Source organism: Peromyscus eremicus, chromosome 5, assembly GCF_949786415.1.
Source record: "Peromyscus eremicus chromosome 5, PerEre_H2_v1, whole genome shotgun sequence".
In the NCBI taxonomy this organism is placed as follows: domain Eukaryota; kingdom Metazoa; phylum Chordata; class Mammalia; order Rodentia; family Cricetidae; genus Peromyscus; species Peromyscus eremicus.
Window position 1 is genome coordinate 64,287,327 of NC_081420.1, and position 25,056 is coordinate 64,312,382.

General features: G+C 38.6%; 1 protein-coding gene across 1 annotated transcript in view; it reads right to left on the reverse strand.

The window, feature by feature from the left end:
• Itga8 (integrin subunit alpha 8) overlaps positions 1 to 25,056 on the reverse strand; it is a 180,223-nt gene that overhangs the window by 111,116 nt on the left and 44,051 nt on the right. The window contains exons 7-12 of the mRNA XM_059263596.1: positions 24,794 to 24,919; positions 22,814 to 22,858; positions 18,755 to 18,798; positions 17,352 to 17,408; positions 12,627 to 12,679; positions 1,607 to 1,812 (exon numbers count right to left, since the gene is read on the reverse strand). Coding sequence (XP_059119579.1) covers positions 1,607 to 1,812; positions 12,627 to 12,679; positions 17,352 to 17,408; positions 18,755 to 18,798; positions 22,814 to 22,858; positions 24,794 to 24,919 — 531 coding nt within the window. The remainder of the gene's footprint in view (positions 1 to 1,606; positions 1,813 to 12,626; positions 12,680 to 17,351; positions 17,409 to 18,754; positions 18,799 to 22,813; positions 22,859 to 24,793; positions 24,920 to 25,056) is intronic.

Below are 25,056 nucleotides of genomic sequence, written 5' to 3' on the forward strand. Positions count from 1 at the left end.
GGCAGAGAACTATCTACATGGGAACTCAGTGACTGAGAGGTACAGCCAGGCCCTACTGTATATCAGGAGGTTGGTAGACCAGGTACCATTTTAGGAGTTTCTTCTTTCAAAGAAAAAAAAAAACTATTCTTGTGGAATGCTTTATTAATAGTTCCCTAACCTAATGAACTTAAAAAGACAACCTATTTTATAATTAAGGGTACTAGGAAACTCAGAAAGAGCCATATTACCCAACTCTCACCCAAATATAAAACATTCATCTCCTGCCATATGGGACATCAAGATGGGCCTGGATATTAAACAGAAACTATTACAGTTTAAAAAAGAAGTCTCCAAACAGCAACATACGAGTTTTCCAAATGAGGAGTCTCATTTGTTGGTGAAGTGTCTCACTGTATATAATGAGGAGGATTATAAATCCACTTTCACTGACCTGTCCAAGAGCAATGATCTAACAACTCAGATTGTTGTAGAAAATAAAACATTGTCATGTGCTTGGTGGGAAGGAATGCTTTCTGTACTCCCCCTAAGGCCATGACTTTTCAGCTTTCCCAAAGTTTAAGCCCAGCTAGCTTGGCATTATTTTGCTTATTTTGTACTCCAGAACTCCAAGGCTCAGAGCCCAAGATAATCTCTTAGCTTTTAAGAACATCAGAATTGGATTAAAGGGAAAGGCAAATAGGAAACAGGATGAAAAAGACAACTCACATAATCTGGCATCATGTTTTCCCTGGGATAGCCATTTTAGATAGCAACAAGCCAAGTTACTTCAAGGAGAACTTGCCTTTTTTATTCTCCCAGAACATAGCATCTAACATGCACTTGGGCGTCTTGCATTCTAGGGCTTGAGTCAAGAGCTTCCCACATGCTAGGCAAGTGCTCTACTGTTGGCCTGTACCCCTGGCCTAAGCATGTATGTTTGTAGGACTTGAACAATTACTAGTTGCTGAGAATTTTTTTTTCAAAGAAGTTCTGAGTCTTGGTACTAGTGCCTGTGAATATCCCTCTGATGGGAATCTTTCCTCTGCTAGATAAATCCAGAAAGTTCCTCTTCTAGCTTCCTCTTTGAATGATAAATATATTGGACTTCAGTCTTCACTTACATGTCCTGAAAATGTTTGCAAATTTTGATATGAGCATACAGTATTTTCTGGGGTGGTATTTAGAAAGCATCTATGGATTCCTTACTTAAAGAACCACATGCCCCAAACAAGGATTTAGTACTATTATGTTGCAAATGTAGAAAGGGCTTTTGCAATGACATTTACTGACCACATATAACAGCTGTAACTCATGTAGTTTCATCAGAGTATAGTAATATATTTGCTAACATACCAACAAGTATTTATCTCCACTCTATTCATAAGCAAGCTTCTAGAGCTCTCAAGCCACCATTGAGAAATCCTATATGATAAAATTTCTATGCATTTTCTTAATCAAAACATACAAAGTTAAATTTGCCTTGAGATTTTTCAGAATTTATTAAGAATCAACAATAATAACCAGCCCCCACCATTAAGAATCATTTCAATGGCCACGATTTCCTTCTTGCAACAGTAACATGGCCTTAAGGTAAGAGCAAGTCCCACACATTGCTCTACATTACCATTGTATCCATCTTGATTCAGGTCCCCCAAGTGGGCCACAGAGCTACCGAATCTCCCAAAAGTCTCCGTGCCAGTGAGGACCTGTGGGTCTTGGAAGAGGAGGGTGCTCACTTGTAGGTACAGGTAGACCTGCCCTACTTCTCTAGGGTTACTTTCAAATTCACGGTCCATAAAGAGAGGGGCTCCGATCAATATGTCATCCATGCTGCAGGGAACAGAGAGAGGGGACAGTCAGCCGCCTTGGCAGACAAGGCTCTCTGATGTGTTTGTAACCAACCAGATGAGTGTGTTTCCTTTAGTGTGTTTCCTTTTCTCAGGGCCATTTTACAATCATCAGATTTCTTTCATAGCTTTGTTATGTCTACAAAGCAGAATGCTGAAGAAAATAAAGGTTGTTAAATTATCACATTGAACTTTCCAACTATTCGAAAAATGACTAAGAAACCACAGACATTTCATCCTTTCTGGCATTTTAGTGCATTTCCAGAAACTTTAGTCACACATGGAAAACATATCAAACAGACCTGAGCAGGTTTTAGTTTTTAAGAACACAGAGTTTGTCTGTAATTTATTGAGCTGACCCTGACTTCTTGACGTAACAAGATTTCAAATAATTTTTGTCCTGTCCTTCCTTTGGTTAAATAAAAGAGGCCAGAGAAGTAGTTAATGCTGGCTGGAACACAAATTTTTATTCCTAATGAGATATGCAGTCATTCTGTGTATGTCATAGCTAGAAACTAATAAAAGATTTTTTAAAGGATTTAGAGATGAATTATAACTACTGTGTGAATAAGAAATAAAGGTGGCTAGAGGCGTCTTCTTCACAGAGGTAGACACTACAGAGGGATGGAACAAGGAATACTCTATTTTGTTGGGAGACTTCTAAAATATTTGATTTTTATTTTCAAAAAAATTAAGGAAGTTCCTACTAACCAAAATGCATGCTTTGACCTCTACTAATGATTGCTGCTAAAGTATGTCTGCAGACAAGCCTATCTTGGCAGATGCAATAGTATGAAAATACAAATTTGCATTTGACTCTTAAGTCTATGCAGATCTGCACTGAGGTTTGCCAAATTTCCTAATTACCTGAATATTTCATTCACATGACCTAACTATATATTGTTATGATATTCCTATTAATAGTAAACTATTAATACAGCAAGTACATTAATATTATGTATGATGTGAGAAGATCAATGCTTTGATATGTTAGTATAAGTATATGAAAGGGATATTAATATATGACATATTTATAATACAATTTTAAAAAGTAAAGAATGGAGTGGGAAGTCATTGAAAGCCAGATACTTTATTCTTTCTTTCCCCTCTTTTTCCTTTTTTACTCTTCCCTCTTTTTCTACCTTCCCCTCCCCTCTCTTCCCTCTCTCTCTTCCTTTCTTCCTTTATTTCTCTCTTTCTCTCTCCTTCTATTATTCCCTCCTCTCCTTCTATTTTTTCTTTTTGATCTCCTATGTAGCCAAGGCTGGCCTTGAACTCATGATTGTTCAGTCTCAGCCTCCCAAATGCTGGAGTAATAGATGTGTGCCACCATGACTAGTTTTTGAGCCAAAATCTTTCCAGAAACTCAAAGTGGTATGAATGACACACTATACTAACCTCATTGTCCTGACCTTTCCATGGAGCTTACCTATCATAGCAGCCTACTATCTATTTCTCAGGGCTCTTTTCCTTCTGTTGGTTTATCTTGTCCAACTTCAATATGATAGTTTTTATCTTTTTATCTTTTTTTTAATGAATGAATGAATGAAACCCTAGCTACTAGGATAAAGGTTAATAACTGAATTATACTTGCTGGAAGAAGTTGAAACAGTTTTCTTTAATAGAGTGACACAGGGTATATCAAGCACTCTAGGACAGGCCTCATATAGTTGACGAACATATAATGAACTCCATGTTATTTGTGTGCTTTTATTTGGTTACAGTTTGGTGGGTTTTTTGTTTGTTTGTTTGTTTGTTCATTTTGTTTTGTTTTCATTTTGGATGTGGTTTCATTTTGTTTTGTTCGTTTTGGAGAGTTTTGATGTATTGTTTTTCTTTTTGAGGAAGAACATAAAGTAGGGTAGGTGGGGGGCAAAGGGTCTGGAAATACTTGAAGGAGGGGAAATAACATGTTCAAAATATAAAAACTGTTTTAAATAATAAAAACATAATAAAACAAAGAAAAGGTATATCATGTACACCTAGGTTTAAGACTATAGTTAATAATTTAAAGAATACAGGGTTGAATATTGGGTCAACTCAAAATTTGGAAAAGATATACTTTCAACTTATCACTCATATAACTACAAACAAAGCAGCTTGAAAAAAAAATAAAATTAGGATCCAAATTAGTGCTGTGGTTACAGACAGAGGAGAGGCTGGAGCTTGGAGGGAATGAAGGGACATTAACCACATGTAGGAATCTGCTGCTGGATCTAGAAGTAAGCATTCCAATGTTGAGACCCAAGACAGGTACCAATGAGTAGTTAGAGAACATTGAGTGGCTGAGGCGAGCTCCATGATTTGAGTATTCTAGCACATTCAACTGGAAAGATAAAATGTATGAGCCATTCTTCAAATTCAAAAATTGAAAAATAATCATGTATACCAATGTTATATATTCTAGTGTTGTATGTAATATTATAGAACACCATAGATTATTTTATAATTGTGCTATATTTATATAATATATAGTAAGAAATGTAAGCCAGTTAAAACCTATTAAAACTATTAAAATTGGGCAAAATATCTGAATAGATACCTCCTTAAAGAAGATACAAGCATACAAGAAGATGTTCAACGTCATATTGCTAGGAATTAAAAATCTAAATAATGAGGTGCTACTGTAATCGCTTGGAATAGCTGAACTCCAAGTGCTGCTAGCACCAAAAATTAGTGTGGCTCTGGCAATATGCAAATCAATACAGCCACTCAGAAGCAATCTAGCAGGTCCTTACAAAGTTACACACAGGATTATCACATATGATCTCACATTTGTAGTCCTTTTCAGTTTCCTAAGTGAACTTGATACTTAACGCCCACCTGAAAATCTACATGCAGATATTTGCAGCATAACTGCTAAAGCTTGGAAACAACCAAGATGCCCTCAAAAACCGTGTTACATCATCTGGTGGAACACTCTTCAGCAATGAAAAGGAATGGGTACAAAACCATGGGAAGATATGGAGGAAAATGGCACTTATTACTGATTGAAAGAAGCCGATCTGAGAAGACAAAATGCTGCGTAATTCAGGGAAAGCCCAAACCGTGGAAACTAGGAAGAGTAGTGATTGCAGGGGTAGGGTATGTGAAGGGGGTAAGAAAGAGGTGCCTGGGATTTGTATGGTAGTGACACTGTAATGTAGCCTGTGGGTGGCACTGCAGTGATGAATACATGTAGACACACACATGGCAAGAACCATAGAACCTTATAAAACAGAGTGAATCTCCCTGTGAACTGTGCTTTTCAGCTCTCAGGATGCTTCCTCCTTTGAGAAAAAATTGCACTATACTGATACACAATGTTAAGAGCAGGGGAAATAGGAGGGGTGAGGAGGGATGTGCCAATGTTGTACTTCCTGATCCATTCTCCTATAAACCCAAGCAGGAAATATATTAATACTAGTGAAAAGAAAGGCAACTGAAGAGCCAGGCAATGGTGGTGCACACCTTTAATCTCAGCACTTGGGAGACAGAGGCAGGTGGATCTCTATGAGTTTGAGGCCAGCCTAGTTTACAGAGAGAGTTCCAGGACAGCCAGGGCTACACAGAGAAACCCTGTCTTCTTGTCTTGTAAAATCAAAAAGAAAAAAAAGAAAAAGAAAAAGAAAGGCAATTGAAGAAGTAAGTTGAATCCAGATGAAATGAGAAAAATGGGCATTTGGGAATAATATTGATGTAGAGTTAGACCTACCACTGCAGTAAGCGCGTGTAGCATGGTGAGGAGAGCTGCATTTGTTAAATGTGGACAATATAGAAAAATAGACTACTTCTCTGAATACCATTGAAGGCATCTCTCCCTGCTCCCTCTTGCCCACCCTGACACCCACTACAGTTGTATTTAACAAATGGCAGGTGTTATGGAGGGCTTGGGCTACCTGGCAAGGAGAATACCCAATACTTTTACACCAATGTAAATAGAAAGAATTCATGTCCAAAAAGCAAAGTTTGTTTCCTTTTTTCTGATTCTGCAAGAGCCACAAACAAGTAGGAAGTAACTCTGGAATGGTTGGAGCCTAGAGATGCTTTGAGAACAGGCTACCCACAGTAGTAGACACAACACACTGGAAAACACTGGGAGGAACTTCCAGCTGCCTGCACTGTGAGAAGGAAGTGGAGGCGGAGGGACGTAGTTCAGGACTGGCTGTTATTTTTGTTTTAGATTCCAAAACCTAAGAAGGATTCCTAAATTTAAATTTTTCTCTCTCCCTCCCTACTTCCTTCCACCCCACCTTTTTTCTTCCATCCCTTTCATTCTTTCTTCTCTTAGGCAGGGTCTAACTATGTCACCCAAGTTGGCCTGAAACTTACAATCTTCCTGCTTAGCCTCCTGAGTGCTGGGATTGTGTGCTCACACCCAACTTAAAATGTTCCAAATACATGTCAAAAAAAAAAGCAAGACTAAAAACATCATTTTTCCTCTTGTTGTGCCATCTGTACTCCCAGCTCCTGGTCTTGTACCAGGGTGCCCTGGCTGGCTCTATGACTGTCATGTCAAACGTAAAGATGCATTTGTCTAATCATCTAGCTGTGAGTGTGGCAGCCTCAAAGTAAGATCCACGAAGTTAGTATTCTGCATCACAGAGACTAACAGAAACATTTCTTATTCCAGAAAGAAGGAACAAAGCCATCTAATGGGTTCCTGAGGGTGTGACTATAACAAAGGTTGCCACAATTGGCTCAATCCTTTTCTTCTTGCAAACACTGGGTCCTAGAAGTGGGAAATGCAGTCCCTATGATCACGAGGGACTGGAACATTGATGGAATGTTTGAATTCCAAAGTAATGTGATAGCATTGATTCATCTTCTTAGAAATATATTTCCCTGGATGCTTAAGTTATAAGTCTGTTAAAATACTCTAAATATTCTTAGTTTATATGTATGTCCTCATAGAATTAAGAGACAATTACCAGCTCAGATTCAGTTGTCACAATGTGCTTCATAGACTATTTTTCACTTGCCATAAATATCTGATACTCATGGTGCCATTTAATCACAGTTCATATGATTGTTTAGGCTAATGTTTTAAAATCTTGATTTGCAACCCATTAGAGGATTATGAAATTGACTGAATGGGTCTCCGGGAACAGTTTTAAATAAAACAGAATGTAAAAATAGAAAACAGAGTAAATGCATTATACACACTGAGGAGGAAGGAGTGTGTATGCATGTATGTGGGTGTGTTGTTTGTGTGTACTAGGGTATGATGCAAATGTATTTATTTTTTGGATGGGGTCCAAGGTGGTCTTGAATTTGTTATATAGCCAAGACAACCTTAAACTTCTGATTTTTCTGCTTCCACTTCCCAACTGCTAGGATTACAGGCATATGCTACCATGCCTGGTTTTGTGTGGTGCTCTAACCCAGAGCTTCCTGTACACTAGCTCAGCACTCTACTACCTGAGCTATATCTCCAGCTGGCAAATGCGTTTGCTATTATAGACTATAGGTAGTGGACTATGTGTGTTTTTAAAGATAAGGTCTTCCCATATAACCAGCACTGGCCTTGAACTCATGATCCTCCTGCTTCAGCATTGGAGTGCTATAATTATAAGAGTATGCCACCATATGTGGACAAATTCTTTTCTTGTGTGTGTCCAATTCAAGTTCAAAATTTTTTAAGTATTTATTAGCAGAGATGACTTTTGTTGACCATCTGATCAGTAATGGTGTATGGTAGGCTGGGGAACATTCCAAAATAATATGTATATAAAGTTTTTTAAATATGTTCTAATGTTTTTAATAAGATAATTATGAATAAATCATGTTAATGATGTGTTTTCACTTAAACTATTTCCTTTGGTGGGGGGTATGAGTGAGATTTAACTTCTTCTGGAAAGGATGTAGGATACAGGCATCAACTTCATTTTATCTGAAAGGCCATAAGTTTAACCATGGTCTACTCAAACATCTCTGTGAAGCATATAGGTTTCATTTTTCTCTCCAATTTATGTCTAAATCAACTCTGATGACCTAGTATAATGAAAGGGTCAACATCTCACTCTTCACATGACATGTGGAGCAGGACATTACAAACAGTTTGTGATAAAGTGTGAGAGAATTCATCAATGAGAACATCAAATATGAAGAATTAGAGTTTATTTCCTGTAGATAAAGTAATATTACACTAATTTAATAATAGGAACTCCCTATCTTTTTCTCCAGGAGTAAAATTTGCCTGCTAATGCCTATCATTAATATTCATAGTGATTTACTTATTAAAAGAATCCAGAATAGTGGGCTGCAGAGTTGATATTTAGGCAACCTAATTGGCTTGTGATAGGCACTAACAAAGGTAATTTAGCTAATTACATTAGTGAAATGAACTTAACTCATAACCTTTTTATATTTTGGTTTTCTTGATTTTCTATGTAATTTACTCATAACAATTTCTCCTATGTGAATGGAAAAACTTTGGACTGAATCTAGCTCAAAATTAAAGTTGCTCAGAGCTACTTCCTTTCAAAAAGTTTCTCTTCAAGGTGTCGTCAGTTTCACTGATGGCTAAAGTCTGTGGAAATGTGTCTCCTTTGGTCTTATTCATGCTATAAACAATGAGTGTGGAAACGTCCATGGCTTCAATTTTAATTCTATGAGTTTCTGAAAAGGATAACTAATACTACACAGTTTAATTACCATAATGAAAAATTAAAACTGATTCTCTTATCTAGAAATATAATGAAAATTACTATCTCCATTTTCTATTCCAAAAATTCCTAAGAGAGTTTACATAGATGAGTTTATACAAACACTGAGGTTAATTCTGCCAGTCTGTGTATACCATCATTTCAAAACCATAACAGACTTGGTAACATCCCCCATCAATCAGCACGTGCACAATTGTGTGGTCCAAATGTTTGGAATCCATTTATAATACTGGTAGATTTTTTTTCTAAATAAGAATATTAAGATGGGGTGATGAATATTTGTAAGCCCAGAATGAGGGAGCCTGAGATAGAAGGATCATGAATTCAAGGCCAGCCTGGAAACATGGCAAAAATTTACCTCAAAAATAAATACATACATTACATAAATGCTTATGGGAAAATCAACATCAATCGTTACCTTATCACCTTGCATAATACCATCTTGTTTTCCTTCCTGATGTTTAGATTTTGGTAAGAACCTTGATTTTGTTGCACACCAGATGAACGTGCATGTTGCCAAGCAATCTTCATTAGCCAGTTTCACACACAAGGGTACCTAATAATCTTTTGGCGTGGAAAAAGTCTGGTTCATCCCAGAGAGAGAGAGAGAGAGAGAGAGAGAGAGAGAGAGAGAGAGAGAGAGAGAGAGAGAGACAGACAGACAGAGAGAGAGACAGAGAGAGACAGAGAGAGAGACAGAGAGAGACAGAGAGACAGAGAGACAGACAGAGACAGACAGAGACAGACAGAGACAGAATATGTATGTGTTAAAGGGATGTGGCCTTTCTAAACATGAGTCATCACCCAGCTAAGTGATTTTCTTAGCTCTCTGAATGAACTATTTAAACTACCACCATTGTGATCTCCAATTTCACTTGAGTTGTCCAGCTCTATCATGGACCTGCCTTTGATCAACCCTATTTGCTTTCAGAATACATTTGTTTATGATAGGACCTTGAATTTCACAGTACCCAAATAATTAAAAACAGCAAAGAATCAGCACACTAAAAGTCTGTGGTCCCTTTATCTGTGAAAAAGTATGGGCTTCATGAATCCATTCTGTAGTAGAGTACAAAACATTATTAATCTAAAAAATTAATTAGCTAAAAAAGAACTAGTATGCACAGCAATTTTGAAAACCACCAGTAAAGGACAAGATTTCCCACTTGAACAATTACTTGAGTTTGTAACTAGCAAGTTGTTTTGATCAGCAAGGACCCAAGAAGCCCATTATTACAAGCATTTTCTCTTTGACATGGCAAAAATGTGTATTGTAGATATTGTCACAAAGTTTTGCTGTCATTTAAATTGAGGATATTTCCAGGAAGGAGATTCCTCCAGAACACATGCGAACTCTGAGAAAAGTCACAGGATTATAAATGCAAGTAGCCTGTGAAAAGGCTGTTGGAGAAAGGGTGGGCCTGACAGAATGCCACCAGTACATAAGGGGACAGCCTTTGTGGTCAGATGCATGCCCAGGAGAGAAACATGGCTATGTACATCTGATCGGTCTCCATGGAACTGCTGTCAGTATAGAGTGGGCTCACTGACTCTGGACTCCATGCCATGCTTGGGTTTCCTGGTTTTCTTTATCTAGCCTCTTCCTGAAGTTCTAAGAGGATTTCATAACAATTATAGTCTGTCAAGTTGGGAAGCTTGACTGGTGGCCCCCAAAGTATCTTTCTATTTGTAACTAAGACAGTTGGAGATGAATGTTATTTCATTTTAAAATGAACTGCTTGGAGGATAAAATCAGCACTCAGCAAGTCCTTCAAAATATATCCTTATGCAACTGCTTCTGCTTCCAAACCACTGTCCTGCCTTCTCCGGACATGAACCAGACAGGCAGAGTGCACCTGTGAGAATGGTTGTTTCTCCTTTTGAATCCCCTGTAGTTCACAGGATAATGCCTCCCTTTGAGGAAGATTCCTTTTCACCTCCCTGTGACGTTATCTGGCTGTGTCTATTAAATGCAGCAGGATCTACACCTTTCATAGTCCAAGTTCTCAACATTCTTCAAGCCCCTTTGCTGTTTCTAGAATATTCTAGAAACTCCCACCTCTGGGAATTTGTATTCTTCCCATTTGGCAGGGAACCCTCTTCTACTTAAGGCTTTTTTTTTTTTTTAAAATTTTGCTGTTGTTCTCATGCTACAGCCCTATCTTGCTGTTAACCTTCTCACACAGACCTTTGCCATGTGTTCACTTTGAAATGGAATCCCTCTCAATATGTCTTCTCTGTTTTCCTCTACAAATTAGAGTCAGTAGAACTCATCTTATAGGTCAATTTTAGATTCAAAGGGAATTGGGGCAGAAAGTGCAGAGGTCTGTGTTGCCCTCTAACAGGTTGCTTTCTCTGCCTCCATGTTTCCTATCATAGAGGAACATTTATTGAACAGTAAACCAACATTCAGAAATAATTATCCAAGTTCCTAGTTTACTTGGAGCTCAGGGCTGCTGCTTTTAACTTCATGGGATTTAGCAAATATGCAATGACTGTATTTTGTATGGTCATGCTGCTGATAAGTCCTCTGTGCTCTGCTCATTCATTCCTCCCTGCATCCTAGGATCTTGAGCAAGAACTGAAGTTTTTACAGTTTGCCCTTCTCAGAATAACCATTGCAATATATAGTAATACCTTTTCCAGGTTGGCTTCTTTCACTTAGTTATGTGAGTTCAAGTTTTTCCCATGTCTTTTTTTTTTTTTGACAGCTCACATCATTTAATGCTGAATAAAGCCTTATTCTCTAGGTTTACCATAGCTTATTTATTCACTTGTCTCCTGAAGACATCTTCTTCACTTCCAGCTCAATTTCTGCATAGAACATACCAGCATCTGACATACTCCTTACTTGACTTATTAATCTGGGGATATAACTTCTACATCCCCAGCGCTAACATAACTTTCATGGTAGTGTGGCACTCAGCCCATGCACAGTGGACAACAAATGTATGTTCAACAAAAGGATAATAGTAAAAGCATTTTCCAGTACATACAGAAAGTACTCGATTGTTCTCCACTCATATGCCACACCATGATATATAAAGTATATTTCCAGTGTTGTGAATGTGAGAGAGAAGTAAGTTATTAAGGATCTATCTGAAGTGACTGGTTCTGATTCTGGAATGCAGTAAGGATCCTTCAGATACTTGCTTTTATACAAAAACATGCAATCTCTGGGAGAGCAAAGAGCCATCTGCCTCACTCACCTTGTACCATGCTTTGGGTGCCTGAGAATGATGCTTTCCATGCGAGATTCTCCAACCACGTTTGTTACATGGGTGAGCAGTACATCTCAACTTAAAGATTTCCTCCCTCCCTCCCTCCCTCCCTCCCTCCCTCCCTCCCTCCCTCCCTCCCTTCTTCCCTCCCTCCCTCACTCCATTCCTCCCCCTTCCTCCTCCTCCTGTGCCCTATCTTTCCCTTGCTATATACTCTTGTCTATCGTATATACTCTAGTGTATACTTGAACTCACAATGCCCCTGCTTCAGTTTCTGAAAGGCTTATGTTACAGAAACACACTCACTGCCATACTTGGCTGAGATTTTCTTGATATATTGCCAAATTATCTCTCAAATGCTTTGATAAAACATAGAGGTGTGTAATCATTTACTTTTTATACAATTACTTTCATATAAGCACAATTCTGTAGTGGAGTTTAGTTCAAGCTCAACTCTAATTTGTTGCTACGATTTGAAAAACAAAATTATTTTATGTTCTCTATGGAATTTACTGATATGTTAGTTAGAGCAATATAAAGAGGAAAACATTCATCAGTGTGTAAAGTGCTTTATGATCATATCACATGGAGGGAGAACCTCTAGACACAAAGAGAAATAGATGAGCAAGCTCCTAACTGGCTGTGGTGTTTGAATGGTCAATGGCTATTTGTTGAATAACATCAGGGTAAAACCAAACAAAATTGTCCTCTTTTTAGAAGTGGCAGATGTGGAAAATCTCAGCAAGACATAAAATAAGATGACAGAGTTCTTTATTAGATGCATCCTCTTGTCCTGAACCAAATGTTAAAACAAGAGGGCCTCTATCTTATTCAGGAAGTACAGAAGGCTGTGTTCGGTGAAAGAAATATATAACATCTTTTATGTATGCACATAACACACAGCAGGAAGGAAGTTCTCATAAACTTACCCATCATTGTTAACATCTGATACCACCACTGTATATCCGAAATAAGATGCCATCTGCAATACAATAATAATTTTTGTGTTCAGGAAGCCATGCTTATGGTCACCTCTTAATTATTCATGAGAAATAACTTTCATTGTGGTACATTTTTTTTCCATTTACATTCATAGACCCCTGAACCTGTTCCAAGTGTTCAAGTCATTTAGTCTAACCTCTGACCTAATGAATAATTCCTTCCACAATAACCCTGACATCTGCTTGCACAGCCTCTGGATACATTAGGCCCATTCAATTGGGAGATATAACTGTTAGGACGGTCTTTGCTAGTCTTTCTGTGATATCTAGTGCTTTAACTTGGATCAGCCATCTTGAACCCCACAGAATCAACTCAATTCCACCACATGTGGAGGAATTTCAGGGCATTTTCAGATGTGACACTGTCCAGCTCTGAGATTCCACATGGCAGACTCAATGAACATTGCTGTGGGATGTATTTCTGTACACTATGAATATGTGTTGCTATGATTGGTTAATAAAGAATCTGACTGGCCAGTAGCTGAACAGGATAAAGTTAGGCAGGAAAGCCAAATTGAGAATGCTGGAAAGGAGAAGGGTGGAATCAGGAGTCACCAGCCAGATGCAGAGGGAGCAGGAGATGAACATGCCTTGCTAATAAAGGTACTGCCATGTGGCAGAGCATAAATAAGGAATATGGATTAACTTAAAATGTAAAAGCTAGTTAGTAATAAGCCTGAGCTATTGGCCAAGCATTTATAATTAAAAAAAAAGTCTACCAGAGACTCTAGGCCTATAGGCTGAAGATGGATACCCCAACATTGCAGAGGAACTTTGGGTGACTGTTCAGGCAGCTAGATGTCTGTCATTTCTAGAACTTTGGAAGTTGCTTACAATGCACTTCCTGTTTACTTAGATAATATATTCTTCTGGGGTGTTTGATGTAGTTGAATACTAGATAGTTATAATTTTCCTTGGTTATAATAAAAGATAAATCAGATATGAAACTTTAGACTCACAAATATAGGATAGATGATAAAATATTTTCTTTAATTTTGCCTAATACAAATAGACTAGATATTGTAACTATAATTCTTGCTTGATAACTGTTCTATTATATGTAATTTTACTATGTTAAAGTTAAAACTTTCCTTTTTGATTAGACAGAAAAGGTGAAGTGTTGTGGGATGTCTTTGTGAATATGTGTTGTTATGATTGGTTAACAAAGAAGCTGCTCTGGTCTATGGTGAGCCAGGTAGGAAATCCAAGAGAGACAGGAAGCAGAAAGGCAGAGGCAGAGGAGATGCCAGCCTGATGCCCAAGGAGCAACATGCGAACAGATGGGTAATGCCATGGCCACATTAATAGAAATGTGTTAATTTAACATGAAAGAGCTAGCTAGCAAAAATTATTAGCCATAGGCCATACAGTTTGTAATTAATATTAAGCCTCTGAGTGATCATTTTATAAGCAGCTGTGGGACTGTGTGTGAGAGAGATTTGTCCAGATTGCAGACCAGGCAGAACACAAGAAATCTTTTGACTACACAACATATGGTACTCATAAGTTCAATGACAGAAAAACTAAGCAGGAATCATGCTATCTAGTTTGTCCTCTATATTATTAAATCACAAAATGATTTTAACTTTAAGGAAATCTACAATTCATAAATTATAGTAAGATCATATTTAATAAGACTCAAATCTTTTCAGTGTGTGTAAATGCTGTAAAATAATCTCCCACAGTTTTCCCTCAGAATTGCTTTTAAATAGTTTTATAATTCATTCAGTCTGGCTCATCATTTCATTTTACCAATGTTGTTCTTTGTGTGTGTATGTGTTTGTCTACATGTTCATGAGTGTGTGCAGGTGCCTGTGTGTGCACATGTGGGTGAAGTCAGAGGTCAATATTTGGGTTTCTTCCTCAATTGTTCTCTACCATATTTTTTTTGAGACAGAGACTTTTCCCAAATCTGGAGTTTACTAATTAGGCTAGCCTGTCTTGGCAACATTTTCTTTTCTCTTGTTCCTCAGCAGTGAGGTTACACATATTTACCATTGTGCCTGCCCCTCCCTCAATGGGTACCAGAGACAGAAAACCAGATGCTCATGCTCACATCACAAGCATCTGATCAAACACTGTAGCCCCACTTTCATTTCTTTAGTCTGTGATCTGATATTTTAGCTGTCTTATCCTCACCATCCACTGATTCAATCAAAATACAGCCCACTAGAAGCTATGCTCCATGGAAGGCAGACTTCATTATGTTTTGAGCTTTCTCCTTCCTGCAATGCCTGAGCAATGTATGGACCAGAATACACTCCATTGTGACACAAAATCCCTCCAGAAGAACTACTCAAAACTTACCAAACCATTCACCTCACTATCACCCCAGCCTCATTTATACCTACCATCCAACAAAGTTCTAGGAGAGGTATGAAATAACATGTTGAAAATTTCATCACAATGGGTACCTGGACCCTCAAATTTTGACAGCAAGATATGAAAAGCCCTTTCTGCCCATTTAAGAACCTTGCCAATTGATTCTCTGGACATGGCTCATCTACAGGGCAGGGTTATCTTCAGTGCTTTAAAAAAAAATGGAAAATTTCATCAGGTCACAATACCCAGATAAACCTAGGACTCAGACCATCTTTGGTTGGGAAGGTGGTAGCATTCTGTATTCAGGCCACTGAACTCTTCACAAGAGTGGCTCAGCTAAGAACAGGCTATAGAGATAAATGCCTGATTTCTTCAAGGAAGGAACCTAAAACAACAGTGTTTCAGGACTGTATATAAAGTTGAGGCTCAGAGGAAGGCTTAGTGTGTAGTGAGGAAGAGAAGAAACCAGGCTCACCCACTCTGGCCAACAGGGTAGGACCTGGGAGTAGCCAGTCTACTGTCACAAGGAAGGAGGTTTGGAGAGCTCACCCTTGGTGTACATGGAACACCATCTGCAATAGAATGAGATTGTTCTGTGGTCTCATCATCTGGTGGCTTTTTGCTTTTGCGCTTTACAGTCTGTTGTGCTGTAGAAACTTGGCTTATTGGCTTGCAATGAGGGAAGCTATGAATCCTAAATACTAAACACATCTTGCAATTCTTTCCTTCCTGAAGTCCTTGATAATATACATGGAGAAGAAAGAAAACCAACTTGAATTTCTTCATATTTCAATTTCTTGCCAGGAATTTCTGCATGCAAAAGGAAGCATTTGATTTGCTCTCTTTAGCACCCCTCCAACACACACATACACACAAATAATGGCTAAGGGTTAGCTCAGGGTAGAGCACATAGCTAATGTGTGCAACATGCACACATACCTACTCAAACACACCATTGACAGGAGCCTCTGTCCTTTATTGAGGATTTCCAAGAACTTCCAACTGGCCTCTTTGCTATTCCCAGTATTCAATGCCAGCTCTACCTGAGGGTGCCATTTATCACTAGTAATTACTTAGCCACCTCATAAGACCTTGGTCTTATGGTTTTGTTTCATGTGTTTTGTTTTGATTTTCTTTTCCCTTCTTTTTTTGAGAGACAGCGAGAGAGAGAGAGAGAGAGAGAGAGAGAGAGAGAGAGAGAGAGAGAGAGAGGAGAGATCATGAGGCTAGGTGGGAAGGGAGGACTTGGGAGGAGTTGAGGGAGAGGAAGGAATGTGGTCAAAATATAAGAAAAATATTAAAGTAATAAACAAACAATTCTTTCTTTTGAAAAAGACCCTGGGTTATTCCTTCCATGACTTCAATTAAGTCTTAGTCTTAAACATATTATATAGTGGTCAAGGGGTTATTCTGACAGAATATGGAGTCCTTTCCCTGCTAATAAGTGGTTCCCTGTTGGGCTTGCCCTCATTGCACCTTGAAAATCCAGAGCTCATGCTGGGCATGGTGGTTCATGTGTATAGTCCTAGTATATGAGATAAAGAGGAGAGGGGATTTTGAGTTACATAGTGAGACTATCAAAAACAAATAAGGGCTAAGGGTTAGCTCAGGGTAGAGCACATAGCTAATGTGTGCAAGGACCTGTGTTTTATCCTCAGCACCACAAAGAGATAAAACGAGCTCAATGCAGGTTGTTAGTGTCAGCTTCACAGTGTGCATTGAATTTCACAAGTGGGTGTGGCAAAACCCCTAAAACTAGAAGATTCTAGACTAGAGCTTATAGGAGGTGTCACACCTTTTACCAGAACCCTCAGTTCTGACTTAATTCTTGCTTCCTTGTAGCCATTGCAGCCCTCAGAAGCCTCAGATTTGCCCAGCTAGTTCCTGTGTGAAAGCCTTCACATCCTCTGCCACTGGCTTTGTGTTAGACATTCTGCTGTAGAGGCCTCCAGCCTTTGGACTATCCCCGCCACATTATCTAATTCTGTTTCATTTTCTTCAAATCATTAATCACTATCTAAAGCTGAATCAACTTCCCCATTCTGCTTCTTCCACACACAGCTGCTTGAGGCTGGGACTGACTAGGTGCACCATTGTATCCAGTGTTCATTATTTCCTGAATGAATGACTACATGATGTGAACATTAGCCATTTTGCATTAAAATGTCTTTCCCTTAGGCTGGGTATAGTGGTATACACCTGAAATCCCAATGATGGGGAGGGTGTGGCAGGAAGACTGCCGTGAGTTCAAGACCAACCTGGGCTACACAGTGAGTTTCAAGATAGTTTGATGGAGGCCCTGTCTCAAAACAACAGCCAAAAAGTCTTTACCTGTTCACCAGTAAAATTCTGAATGAAGGTCATATCTGTGGAATTAATGATAGAGACCTGAAATTGCAAAAGTGAGACAGTACATTATTTGACAGAATCAGAGAAGCTGTTTTTAAACAATTGAAATTTAAATCATTTAAAATTCTTACAAAGTATAGTAGTTGGTTAGCCATATGCAATAGTTACAAAATTGTAAGCCATCAAGAATGATCTTAGAAAAAGGTAATTTAACATGCTTATGATTCTAAAGAGGAGAAATAATTAAAAAACAGGATACAGGCAACAGTTAGCATGTTGGTCAGTTAATTTGTCTGATCACTATTTTGTTCTAAACAAATGTTTGTGCTTATGCTATTATGAGGACTAATAAATGGCTCTTTGGGAAAATAAGCTTTTTAAATGCTACCCACATAGAAAAATATCACTTTTAATTCTATTCAATCAAACACAAACCTACAAATTGCATGTTGTCTAGATTGAACTTTATTTAAATTTATTTTTTGACACAGGGATTCACTTACAACATAAGTTGACCTGGAACTTTCTGTGTAGTCTAGGCTGACCTCAGACTCTGGATTCTTCTGACTTATCAAGCTCTTGAGTGGTTGATAACAGCACCACTGTGCCCATCTTAGATCCTTGTAAGGCTGCATGCATATGTTTGTGTGGGTGCAGTTGAACATGTGTACATGTACATGTGGAAGCCAGAGGTCACCATTCCTTTGGAGACATCTACCTAGTTCTTTGAGACAGGATCTCTCTTTGGCCTGATGCTTGCCAGCTGAACTAAGCAGACTAGCCAGCAAGTTCTAAGGGGGTTAGCTTGTTTCCACTCCACTAATGCTGGGATTACCATGTCTGACTTTTTTAACAATGGGGTCTGAGGATCAAATTTAAGTCCTCTTGCTTCCAAAGTAAGCATTTAAGTGACTGAGCTATGTCCCTCATCCCATATGCCCTTTTTTTGTGGTCTCTTTCTATGTATGTTTCATGGTAACTAGTTATGATGGGCTTATATATTACCCATCTCAAACCTGACACTTCGGAATGTGCATTTATTTTCAAATACCTTTGTAGAAGAATAAGTTAGGGACTTGGAGAAAAGTTCACTTTTTGGGTAGCCTTTGTGCAAGGAGAAAATAAATACAAATATAGAAGGATTTTTTCTGTGTTTTGGATAATTATGACTCTTTGCAAAAAAATGCACCCCACATTTTTATTTCACATCAACCCCCAGAAACCATGCAACTAATACAATTGCATTTACTTCCTATTGGATTGAGTAGGAAAATAGCACATTCCTGTAGTAGAAACTCATAAATAAAGGACATTTAAAATGACTTAAAGTTACATGGGAAAACCATTTCAGTGCACACAGATCTGGAATGTATCCTGGTACTCACGTATCCAAAGTTCTGTGCTCCTCTTGGAATCCCAGCAACCAATTCTAGGAATAAGAAGAGTCATTTAGAGGAGGAACCACATTAATTCATTCATTAATGCGCTTGTATATGTGTATTCATATGTATGGGTTCACATGTTTGCAAATGCCAAAAAGTCACAGTAGAATTTTGGGTGTTTTTTTTTCCTCAGGAGAATGTCCACATTGTATTTTACTAGGACTTGGGGCTTACGAAATTATTTTGACTATCCTGGCTGGCTAGTGAGCCACAGAGATCTACCTGCTTCTGCCTCCCCAGCTCTGGAATTATAAGCACAAGCCATCTATGTTAGATGGGTTCTAAGGATTGAACTCGGGTTCTTATGCTTGCATGAGTTGTTCTTTACCAACTGAGTCATCTCTTCAGCTCCCAGTATATTTAAAGCCATTTAGCAGTCAAGTGGAAAGATGATGGTGCCTTGTAAATGAGTGATGGAGAGGGTGAAGATGGTGCCTTGTAAATGAAGGAGGCTGGATGGAGAGGGTTACAAGCTGGAAATCAAGGTTTGCAGTTGCTCTCTTCCTATGTGTTTGTTTTTGTTTTTTACAGATGATAGAAAACAAGCAAAAGTCACACTTTGAGCTGTTGCAATTTGCGTACTAGACAGCATGTACCTCTGCCTTTTAGAGCATACTCCTGTCTTTGCAGGTCTGTGTGTGATTTAAAGTTAAACATCACAGAGGTTTTGCTAACTTCTACTATAGGGACATCTTTTATACTGCCACAAAGGTACATCCTTAGAGGTTCAATTATGATGAGGCTCATCCGTGGACCAATTGCTGATTGACCTTGGCCAATCCTGCTGGCCAAACATTCCAAGTTAAGAATCCACGTGTAGAGATCATAAAATTATTTTTTCTTCTCCTCATGATTCTTTATCTTGTTATTTGTGTGTGTGTGTGTGTGTGTGTGTGTGTGTGTGTGCATGCGTGCATGTGTGCGTGCGCGCGCGTGTGTGTGTGTGTGTGTGTGTGTGTGTGTGTGTGCGCTCCAACTAGTAGTATGTGTATGGAGGCCAAAGACTGATATCCAGTATAGTCCTCTATCATTTTGTGATTTAGTTTTTGGAGACAGTGTTTCTCACTGAACCTAGAGCTTACCATTTCACTTAGACTTTGGTCACTGAGCCCCAAGGAGTCTCTTCTCTGTCCCAGTGCTGGAATTACAGGGGCTTGCTGCTGCACCTGACTTTTTACAGGGGTGCTGGGGATCTGAACCCAGGTCTTCACTCTTGTGCGGCAGGCACTTTGCTCACTGAACCATCTTTTAGTCTCTCAAATTCCCTTCCACGGAGCTTCCCCACTTGTCTTATTGATAATGAGCATGGATACCCATAGACTCTCAATGGCCTGATGAACTGTTTGAGATGTCTTTGATAGTGCCTTTGTTTTACAGATTCTCAACTCACATAAAGTCTGAATGCATTTTCTAGATATTTCTAAAATCCAATGAAAGTTACTGTTAGTCACTAGAGTGGTTAAAAACCCTTACTTGTTTCTTTGAGTTGGAACTGAGTGTTATTTTGGAGAGCTGTGGGAACCCAATGCCATGATATAGAAAAAAAATGATTCAGCAATTCCTTACAATTCTCTTGGTAAGCCATTAGGCCAGTGGTTGAGAGATTCGACTTTTTTAAAAAGTCACTAGTTATTCAGACTCTCCCTGATGGCCTGTGATCTACTGATGCTTTCCTACAGCTGATCATTGTACTGTTTTATCAATATATAGAATTACATGATTTAATCCTTGCAAGTAATACTATTATTATCACCTATATTTTAGAAATGAAGAAATGGAAGCTAAAACATTAGATAATTTGTCTCAGATCTTAAAATTAGTAGCAGTGAAGGGCTGAAAGCCAGAGCTCCGGATTCAAAGTCCATGCCCTTTGTTACTACAATATACTGTGTTTACTTGTTTATTTTTGAGGCAAGATCTGTCTGTGTAGCCCTGGCTATCCTGGAACTCCTTATGAAGATGGCATTGAACACACAGAGAGCCACCTGCCTCGGCCTCCCAAGTTCTAGGATTAAAGGTATGTGCCACATTCACAGATTAATATACTGCTTTCTCAAGTCAGAATTTGAAATTGGCTCCAATTCTTACTATCAAGCTATTTATTTTATGAGTCTTTTATGAGCAAATATTGTCTAGTCTTTAAAATGGAGACAAATAACAATAAGACATGGATCTTACAGTTAAAAAACTAGATGTGAACATAGCATGAAAAGTAATGGAAAGAGAGGCTCATTTAGGATTAGCTTTTATTTAAAGAAAAGCATTCTTTTTTAGAAATCTGATTATTTTGAACTTTTACGAAACTGCAAAAACATTTATATTGAATTTTGATTTGTGTACACATGAATATGAAACTATTAAAAGATCTGTTATGATTCAAAAAGATAGCCAGATTTTATTTGTGCTTGAACATCTGTGCATTAGTCAAACTCATGTAATAGAGAAGATAGTTAATGTTGATATGAAACAAGATAGACAATGGCAAATATTGATTGGCAGCTGACTCATTCAATAAATATTACTAGTTCAGTATAAGCTCCTGTCTTGCCTTAAATGTAACATGCATTTTAGTGCAACATTTAAAATGATAGTTCAGGCTCCATAGCATCAGTGTTATTCAGATAGAAGCAAATGACAATCAAGAGGTTGTGGTACCCTAAAAAATACTGTCAGTAGAGTCAGAACTTAAAATTGACTCAAACTCTTACTCTCAGGCTATTTATTTGATGAATCTTTTATGAAAAGAATATTGTCTGGTCTTTAGAATTGAGACAAATAACTATAAGACATAGATCTTACATTCAAGAAGCCAGATGTTAACATAAAAATGTTATATATCATGCTATTCTTCCCAAGCAAATTTACATGAAATAACTAGTGTGGTTTCCTTCCTTGTTTTTGTTTTGTTTTATATTGTATTTGCTCCTCTGTTTAATCTTCTGTGATTTCTCTCCATGTAATTTTAGAACTTTACAATCCATAAGACCCAGTGTGAACTGGTCCTGTCTCCCTTTCTCTACCCCAATCCCATTAACCATCAAAGTATAGAAGTCTGGCCAGGCTGATGACTTTCTTAACTACTCCAATCTTTTATACATCGTAGCTTGTGGAAATTGCCCCCTTGTCCTCAACCCTCCCATTCTTCAAGTCCTTTACTCTGTGCTTAATACTAATCACTAATACTAATTACAATTTTTAGGCAGGTGTCTCTGTCTGTCAGATCCAGAATATTGTAATCTCTGAAGTTAAGGGCAATTTGTTTACTTCTGCACACTCAGCACTTAACAGATCCTGGCACATAGTATGTAAACAAAAAGTCTGCAAGAAATTCATGGGCGGCAAAGACCTTAGAAGAACAGGGAAAAGAGATGACATTGGCATTTATTGAAGGAAACTAAGGACAGATTTGAGGAAATGACATTTGAAAACTGGCCTAAAAAATTCTCATACTGTGGAAAGACAGAAATGGATACAGGAACAGAGGTTTGGAAACAGGATAAAAAATAAAGACTGTCTACGAGAATGTGGATTTTAATATTCTCTGTTACTATTACTCTGTTATTTGGGGACGGTATGTCTAAATGAGAAAGGGAAACATTAGCATGTTGGGTTGGAGTCAAGTGGAGAAGGACATCTGTGATGTGTGATACTATCCTTTAGAGAGAAAAGAGATCTTGATTTCTCACTCAGATCTATTATCCAATGTGGCTCATATCTAAGTCACTTAACCATCTGTATAGTTTTCATTCATAACCTTAGGCAGCTGTCCTCATTTTTAATTGCTTACTTAGATTTTATAGGGATTGGAATTATTCTTATGAAAGTCTTTGAGACAAAATGCTGTGCCAATGTGTATGCATTTTCTATAAAATATTATCATACAGATATATACATTCCATCATATAAATGTTTGCATAGCAAAGAAAATCAATCCCATTTGCAATAAGACTTCTTATGTCCTCCATGCTTTTAAAATGACTTAAGTATAATGATGTCTCTCACCTTGCTGAGAGTCCCCAGTGAATTCTCCAGCAGCAACTGAATATCCTATATTAAAGAAAAGAAACAAAGGAATTGCATTTGACAAGAAATGTGTTAATATTTAGAAAATAATGAAAGTGCTACCATGGTAGTATTTTATTCCAAATTAAAAAATTACAGATTCACTTAGCAGAAAATAATAATCACAGCAATAAGAACACTTTCAGACTAATTCTCAGTTGTAAAGAAGAGCTGCCACACTGTTTTTAAATAAAAACACGACCAATATACTAGATGTGGAACAAGGATGACTGGACTGCTACTCACATCACCAGGGAGGCTACCTGGAAAACAGGACCCCAAGAAAGACACAGGGATCGCCCAATGACGGAGAAATGGAAGAGATCTACATGAACAACCTGGACATGAGTGGGGGTAATGAAGGGCGAGGGTCGAGGGAAAGAGAGCTTGGGGGAGCGGGAGATCCCAGCTGGATCAACAACAGAGAGGGAGAACAAGGAATAGGAGACCATGGTAAATGAAGACCACAGGAGAATAGGAAGAAGCAAAGTGCTAGAGAGGCCCACAGAAATCCACAAAGATACCCCCACAACAGACTGCTGGCAATGGTCAAGATACAGCCCGAACTGACCTACTCTGGTGATGGGATGGCCAAACACCCTAATTGTCGTGCTAGAAACCCCATCCAACTACTGAGGGATCTGGATGCAGAGATCCATGGCTAAGCCCGGGTGGATCTCTGGGAGTCCAATTAATGAGAATGAGGAGGGTTTATATGAGCGAGAATTGTTGAGACCAAGGTTGGATAAAGCACAGGGACAAATAGCCAAACAAATGGAAACACATGAACTATGAACCAATGGCTGAGGGGTCACCAACTGGGTCAAGCCCTCTGAATGGGTGAGACAGTTGATTGCCTTGATCTGTTTGGGAGGCATCCAGGCAGTGGGACCGGGTCCTGTGCTCATTGCATGAGTTGGCTGTTTGAAACCTGGGGCCTATGCAGGATCGCTTGGCTCGGCCTGGGAGGAGGGGACTGGACCTACCTGGACTGAGTCTACCAGGTTGATCTCAGTCCACGGGGGGAGGCTTTGCCCTGGAGGAGGTGAGAATGGGGGGTGGGCTGGGGGGAAGGTGAGGGGGGCCGGAGTGGGGAGAACAAGGGAATCCGTGGCTGATATGTAGAACTGAATTGTATTGCAAAATAAAAATTAAAATTAAAAAAAAAAACAAAAAAACACGACCAAAAAAAAAAAAAAAAAAGGCAGATTCTTAGATCAGCCTTCAGAGCATGCTCATCAGCCGCTTTAAGTGGGAGTGGCATCTGTTGCTTTTTAAAAGCTGCAAATTCCTCACCAAGAAGCACAGTTCCTATGAGACATCCTTTGTGTTCAGGTTTTGCCATGGATCACGATCATGAGCTACTTCTTAATTCCTTTCATGATTGTGGCCCACAGATGTCATTGAGCTCAAAAGCAAAGTTCCATTTGCATTGACAAAACAAAGCCGTAATTTAATTTTTCAATGCACAGCGCAATCAAAATTGGTTGCACACCAAAGGTGGGTAACAGTAATAGTAAATGGATATCATGTGGTTTGCATATGATACAATTTGAGACCAGTCTTGAATCTAGAAAGATTCTTTCTGATTTTGTTGAAACTGGACCAGGCTGCTAGCATGTTGCCCCATAGCATGAGCAGAAGCCCTGCTACTACAAATGTCTTCTTCCAGCAATCTTTCATAAGAACATGTTAAAGAACCTACAAAATAGCAGCTCGAATCATGTATGTTACATATTATGTCTGGGGAAAAAAACAAGTTGTGATAAAAAAAAATGTAAGGGTCTACTCAAAATAATAGGAAAGAAATCTTTCAAAAGATCTCAGGTGACATCACATAAGTCAGGACTAAACATTTCACATACATTTAATTTCCTTGCCTTTTGAGAAAGTACAAACATCTGGAGCCATGGTTCTTACCGAGGTAGCTGTCATCGTAGGAAGCTGGAGCCACGTCAGTCTGCTTTTCTCCTGCCAGTTTTCTTAGAATATCCTTGAATGAGTAATTTGCAATGATATCGGCTACACTGACAGTGATCACCTGTCCTGTGTTTGAACAAATTAATACATCCACTGAATAGATGCAAAGGCGGGGCAGGCTCTTACTCAGCAAACATGAAACCACACCACACACTCCTGAATGTCCCTACCTCCCCCAAGAACTGACAGGCAGAGGTTAGTTG